The following is a 6,567-nucleotide window of genomic DNA, read 5'->3' as shown; positions in this document are numbered from 1 at the left end:
GAGGAGGAGAAGAGAGAGGAGGAGGAGGGGGAGGGAGGAGGAGGAGGAGGAGAAGAAAGAGGAGGAGGGAGGGGAGGGGGAGGAGGGGGAGGGGGAGGAGGAGGAGGAGGAGGAGGAGGGGAGGGGAGGAGGAGGAGGGGAGGAGGGGGGAGGAGGGAGAGGGGGCGAAGGAGGAGGAGAGAGGAGGAGGAGGGGGAGGAGGAGGAGAAGAAAGAGGGAGGGAGGGAGGAGGAGGGGGAGGAGGGGGGAGGAGGGAGAGGGGGCGAAGGAGAAGAGAGAGGAGGAGGGGGGGAGGCGGGAGGAGGAAGCCAGGGGACATGAGTGGGGAAGGATGGAGGTTGGGTTGAGGCAGGCAGCACCGGGTCAGGTTGCCTGGAATGCCCCCCCAGGGAGCGAGCTGCTGAGGATTCTGGGTGCAATGACACCGCAGGGGTTGCTCTGGACAGATCCCTGGCGGCAGGGGAGGCCCCTTTGGAGGGTGCTGAGCCTGAAGGCGGAGGCTGGGACTGTCTGTGGGAAGGTTGATCACACATCCAGTTTGTTTTAAAGAGACCGAGCTCTTTGAATTCCCTTGATAATTCATGTCTTTCACAGAGAAAAACTCAAGCTTTTCAATATTTTTTGACAAAGTTGTTCATATTCCCCAGTCCCTTGTTTTTCTTTTAATATCTGTAGGGTTTGGCCGAAACTGGTTTGGCTCAATGGATAGAGCGTCGGCCTGCGGACTGAAAGGTCCTGGGTTCGATTCCGGTCAAGGGCATGTACCTTGGTTGCGGGCACATCCCCAGTGGGGGGTGTGCAGGAGGCAGCTGATCGATGATTCTCTTCATCGATGTTTCTAACTCTCTATCCCTCTCTTCCTCTCTGTAAAAAATCAATAAAATATATATTTAAAAAAATATCTGTAGGGTTTGTAGTGATGCCCCGTCTTTCGTGGCTGATGTGGATCACTGGGGGTTTCTTGAGCAGGCTCATTGGAGATTGACCTCCTTCACTGACCTTCCAAAGAGCCAGCTTTTCCTTATTGATTCCGCATTTGCTCATAACTGGTTTCGTTTGCCCTCTTCCTGACGCCCCTTCACTGGAAATCCAGATCATCGCTCTGAGGTCCCTCCTCTCCCAACAACGCGCCCTGGAGCTCCACATTCCTCAGCACCGTTCTAGCTGCTTTTAAGGAATTTTATGTGCTGTTTTCCTTATCATGCAGATAAACAGACTTTAATTTAATGCTCTCTCCTTGCACCCACAGGTCAGCTAGGAGTGCGTTTTTAAATTTCCCAATATTCGTGCATTTTCCCGGGTATCTGCTTGCTATAGATTTTGATTTACTTCTGTCGTGGCCAGAATGTAATTGTGTCTGTGCAGCCTGCGTGTCCTGAGTGATTTCGAGCGTAAAAATAACACATTAGGGTGAAGCTCTGCGAGAGAAAGGACGGGAAGGTGCAGATTCCAGAGGGAGAGTGTTCCCGAACGTTAAAGAAAAGCAGCCTCGTTTTTAAACGGGTGGAGGGGGCACAGCTGTCTGTATTTTGACTCCATGCTCGGTCACCGGAAGGACAGCACGGCTGTTAGAGTGTCTCTGACATCAGCTGCCAATGACAGGACCTGCAGCTGGGAAGACGTCCAGGGAGAACTTAGGGATCGACTGGACACGCTGGAGTCCATCTCCCCCAGTTCCATTCGGGAGATGGGCACAGAGTTTGAATGCAGCTGGGTCCCCTTCAGGGTGGGCAGGGCCCGTGCCTGCGGGGGGGTGGGGGGGGAGGCGGCGGCTGGGGACCTGGCCAAGGGGACGCGAGGGCGGTGGGAGGCGGGGAGGGAGCCAGTCTTGTTTGGGGAAGGTGGGGGCGGAACTGGGGTGGCCCAGCCCCGGGGAGCTCGGGGTGCTGCCAGGACGACGTACAGGCGCTGCGTTCGCCCGTGAACCTTGGTCTGTGTGCCCTGTACCCGGTGACCCCGCTCCTCCTCCGTTAACTCTCACCCCTCACGCCCAGGCTTTCTGCACGAGCTGCGCCGACAAGCCCGGAGTGCTTTGCAGGCATTTCCTCCCGCCTTTCTCCGGGGCATTTCACTGGCCTGTCCCCTTCCCTCAGGCCGAGTGGAAGTGAAGGTGACCGACCTCGCCCTTTTCTTAACGTCCGAGGAGCATTTGGGCACTTCCTCTCGCCGGACCCCGCTGTAGCTTAGACTCCATCCGAATGAGAACTCCCCTCTCCCAGCCCCAGTGACCTCCTCTGAAACTCACACCACAACTGATGCTGAATTTCCTCGTACTTCTGTCTGAATTGACCATGATTTTCGGTTAATGCTGTGAAGTTTGCTTTGAAATACCGCTCTGCCGACGTGCATCTCCAAGACGCATCTGCTGTGCCGTGCGCGGGCGGCCGGGACCCGTGTTCACAGGTGGGCCGGCCTCAGCGTTTTTCTCCTCCTCAGGAGCCTCACAGAGGCGTGTCTGCTCCCTCTCACTGGGAGACTGTGTGACGGGCAGGACTTCCTAAACGGGGGTAGAATTTGTTGATGAAACTGCGTTTAAGTCTTAAAGATTAAACATGGAAATATAACCACGTTTATATTGCCTTTAAGAGCAAAGCTGGGGACGACAAAGGCGCCATGTCCCTCATCTGATCCGCTCGCAGACAAAAGCCCAGGACAGGGCCAGCCTCCGCCGCCTTCGCCGGGGGCGGAACATGGTGTGTGTGTGTGGGGGGGGGGGGGCAGGAGGCGAGGAGGGAGAGGAGGCTTGGGGGACATGAATGGCGGCTTGACTCCAATTGCTGGGATGTTTGGAGGCAAAGTTGCTCTTTTTTAAATACATTTTCATTGATTTCAGAGAGGAAGAGGGAGAGATGGAAACAGATGATGAGAATCATGGATCGGCTGCCTCCTGCACACTCCCTACTGGGGGCCGAGCCTGCATCCCGGGCCTGTGGCCCTGACGGGGAATCCAGCTGTGACCTGACTCCTAGGTCGACGCTCAGCCCCTGAGCCACGCAGGCAATGTTGCTCTTTTCTAAATCAGACACGTCTCAGAAGAAAGCCCTTGGCCCTGACCTTCCCTGACCCCCGGGCGCTGTCTGACCAGACCTGCCGTGTCCACTGGAGCGCCCCAGGGAGAAGGACGGCTGGTGAGGTGGGCCTGGCCGCGGCCACTGCTTGGATGACGAGAAGGGTTTATAGTGGGCTTTCCACTCGCTGGCCATGCAGCTGGGACTATCAGAACCTTGGACAGCACCGTGGGGGGTTTCTTCTCCAAAGGACTGGTTTTGTGTTAAATCTTTTTAAAAAAATGTATTTTATTGATTTTTTTACAGAGAGGAAGGGAGAGGAGATAGAGTCAGAAACACTGATGAGAAGCATTGATCAGCTGCCTCCTGCACACCTCCCACTGGGGATGTGACTGCAACCAAGGTACATGCCCTTGACTGGAATCGAACCCGGGACCCTTCAGTCCGCAGGCCGACGCTCTATCCACTGAGCCAAACCGGTTTCAGCATTAGTGTTAAATCTTAAATGTTAAGGTTCGCCCTCAACTTCCCTGCATTTTAAGTCTCGAACGGATTCCTTCAGGTTCATGTGCAGAACTTCCCGAGGAGAGAACACACTTTCAAAGGCCGCCTCCTGTGTGTGAAACTGGCATTTTGTTCCAGCATCTGTAATTCATTTGTGGACAGACATTAAAAGGTAGTACAAAAACATTTAAATGACATTTAAGTCATAGGTGTTATAAGAGCCGTATGTCTATGCCTTCAAGATAACGGTAGAGACATACAAAATTTAAATTTTGACTGAAAATGTAGTGATTGAGCCTGACTGCATGGCTCAGTGGCTGAGCGTTGACCTATGAACCAGGAGGTGTCAGTTCTATTCCGGGTCAGGACACACGCTCAGGTTGTGGGCTCGATCCCCCGTGTGGGGTGTGAAGGAGCCGATCAATGATTCTCTCTCATCACTGATGTTTCTCTCTCTCTCTCTCCCCCTTTACCTTCCTCTCTGAAACCAACACAAATATATTTAAAAATTTTTTTAAATTAAAAGAATTTTCTAATTGGTAGCCCAAATGACCACAATCATTTCTCTATCTCCCATTTTGCAAGCAGACATCTCTGAGTAATTTGCAAAGCCATGTTGTTAGACTTATAAGTTATTGAACACAAGATGCATCTCAGTATTAGCATCCCTCAAAAACCCCAACCCAGGAGACATGTTAATATGGATCTACACACACGCGTTTATACATATACGAAGAACTCACTAGTATGTTACTAAAATCGTAACGAAACACCAGCGTCCGCTGTGCAGGACTTGGTGAACGTCACCTGTAGGGATGGGGACTTGATGGTGGGCAGAAGCCCCGCCTGCAGCGTCAGCCCTGAGTGGCCTCGCCGGTTTGCCCTTGGCAGCTCGGTCTATGGAGGCGGCCTGCCCCCCTTCTCCTCTCTCCTTCTCAATGGCGGACGGAGGCGGAGATGTAACCCTCGGCAGCGTGTGAAGCGAGGTGCTCAGCGCTGTCCCGGGCGGAGGGCGGCAGCTGCTGTGGGAATTAATGCGCCTCAGTATCCGCAGCCACAATGCGGTCAGCGGGCTCCCTACGAGCCCCCACCCCCCATTCAGAGCACACACCCCTCCCCCCCGTCTTCCCACGGCTCCCTTTATGGCCGTTTGTTATTCCCGCTCCACGGCACGTCTGTGCGGTGCCCGGGTGCACAGCCATGAGGGCGCAGTGTCTATTGCAGCCTGTTCAAAGGGAGGGACCCCGCTGGGTCCCCTCCGCCCGCCTCCATCCAGAGACCGTTTAACTCCTTGTGCCCCAGGACAGAACGCCGCTCTGGTTTGGAATTCTGCAATGGCTCCTCCCCTGGTGGGATGCCACAGACAGAGAAACGAGTCTGCTTGCCGATCGCCGATCCTGGAGGCTGACACTTCTCAGAGCGACACAGGACACGGAGCACAGCGGACAGCCTTTATTCATGCTCAGGCTGCTTACAAAGCGGCAGGGCGGGACAGGGGGTGCGGAGGCGCGGACTTCGGGACAGCGTGTCTGGGCGTCTGCTGGCTCTGCTGCTCTGATGGAAGGCCCCTCAGGCTGTGCAGGCGCTCTGGGTCTGCCTGGGATCAGGCTGGTGGGGGTGAGCTTCCCGCACACCACGGCCTCCCGGCAGAGGTCCCGACGGCCTCAGGCTGGTGCTCACTCACCAGCTCTACTCTACGAAGAAGACAGAGAAGGGAAAGCGGACGGACAGACAGGTCCGGGTCAGGTCGCCACCGGAGACGGGGCTCACGGAGGACAGCCGTCCCCGGACGCAGACCGCCCAGGGCACCACGGGCCGGCCAGCCAGCAGCGCTCCACCCGGGCCCGAGGAGCCTGTTCCCGGACGTCCGGGGCCAGAAGAGTTAACGGCCTCCCGGCTCCCGCGGAATTCCGAGGGCAGCGCGGTGCCGGCGCAGAGGGAGGGCGCGCAGAGGGCGGGCGCGGCGCTCTTCAGCATCTCTCGAATTAATTAGCTGGAAACGGTCTTGTCCGTGCTTGGAGGGGCGGAAGGGAGAGCGCGGCGGGAATGGATCGGTGAGCGCTGCCAGCTGCCGGGCTCGGGGGACCCGCGGGGGAACAAAGGGGGCAAACGGGACCCCAGCCCGCGTCTCCCCACCGCGGCCTCACGGAGCCCCAGTGCCCGTGGCCAGGGGACGGGCGGCGGACGCTAGGGTTTAAAGCACAGAAACAACAGAACACGTGTGTACTCTCACGTTGACACGGAAACACATGAACGCTAGATCTAAGCATGACGAGCTCCTGAATCGGGCCGAGTCTTCACACGCCAGGCTCCGGGGAGGCCGTCACTGCGGGGAAAGAGAACTGCGTGGAAGCACCCGTTTCCGAGTCACGGGTGTGTGTGTGTGTGTGTGTGTGTGTGTGTGTGTGCGCGCGCACGCGCGCGCGCAGCAGGAGCCGCCTCTGCACCATCTCCTTCCGGCCAGAACCAGACCGACAGGGCGACGTGGTCTAGAGTCGTGTGTGTCCCCCCCCCCTCCCCCCCCCCCCCCCCGTGAGCCTGACATTGAACTCGTCAGAAACGACAGCCAGAAGCCGGGAAACGCGGCCGTGGGTGTCAGGCCGCCTTCCCGTTCTGGGGGTGCAGCGCCCCCCCCCGCCCCCCCCCCCCGCCCAAGCCGGAACCCTGCTGTCCGAGGTGCCGGAGGGGGGACCTCCCTGCGGCTTACTCACCGGCGGGGGGGTGCTGGTGGCTTTCAGAACCAGCTTGTCGCCGCTCTTCTCCACTTCGAACCCCATCTTCTTCAGCAGGGACGTGTCGGCCAGGCCCTGCTCCTCCATCTTGGCGATGAGGTCCTGGTTCTGGCTGTGGTCCTCGGTGAGGTTCCGGATGGCGTACACCACCCACTGCGTCAGGACTGGCTCCGAGTGAAGGAAGCTGCCGCACGTGTGCGAGGGCCCCGCACCGACTCACGGACGCTTTTCTGGAGGCTGTGCTACAACTATGCATCCCAAGCGGAAACACACACAACAGGGCATCACACGTGTCCCGTGTGCGATGGCAACATGTGCTGATG

General features: G+C 57.4%; 1 protein-coding gene across 1 annotated transcript in view; it reads right to left on the bottom strand.

The window, feature by feature from the left end:
- Positions 1-4,949: 4,949 nt before the first annotated feature.
- Positions 4,950-6,567, bottom strand: part of ATXN10 (ataxin 10) — a 111,916-nt gene continuing 110,298 nt past the window's right edge. Inside the window, exons 11-12 of the mRNA XM_084878145.1 lie at positions 6,224-6,408; positions 4,950-5,838 (exon numbers count right to left, since the gene is read on the bottom strand). Coding sequence (XP_084734271.1) covers positions 5,836-5,838; positions 6,224-6,408 — 188 coding nt within the window. The 3' untranslated portion in view covers positions 4,950-5,835. The remainder of the gene's footprint in view (positions 5,839-6,223; positions 6,409-6,567) is intronic.

The sequence above is a fragment of the Pipistrellus hanaki genome, assembly GCF_964339955.1.
Source record: "Pipistrellus hanaki genome assembly, chromosome: 3".
In the NCBI taxonomy this organism is placed as follows: domain Eukaryota; kingdom Metazoa; phylum Chordata; class Mammalia; order Chiroptera; family Vespertilionidae; genus Pipistrellus; species Pipistrellus hanaki.
This window is presented reverse-complemented; position numbering and strand designations above follow the sequence as displayed.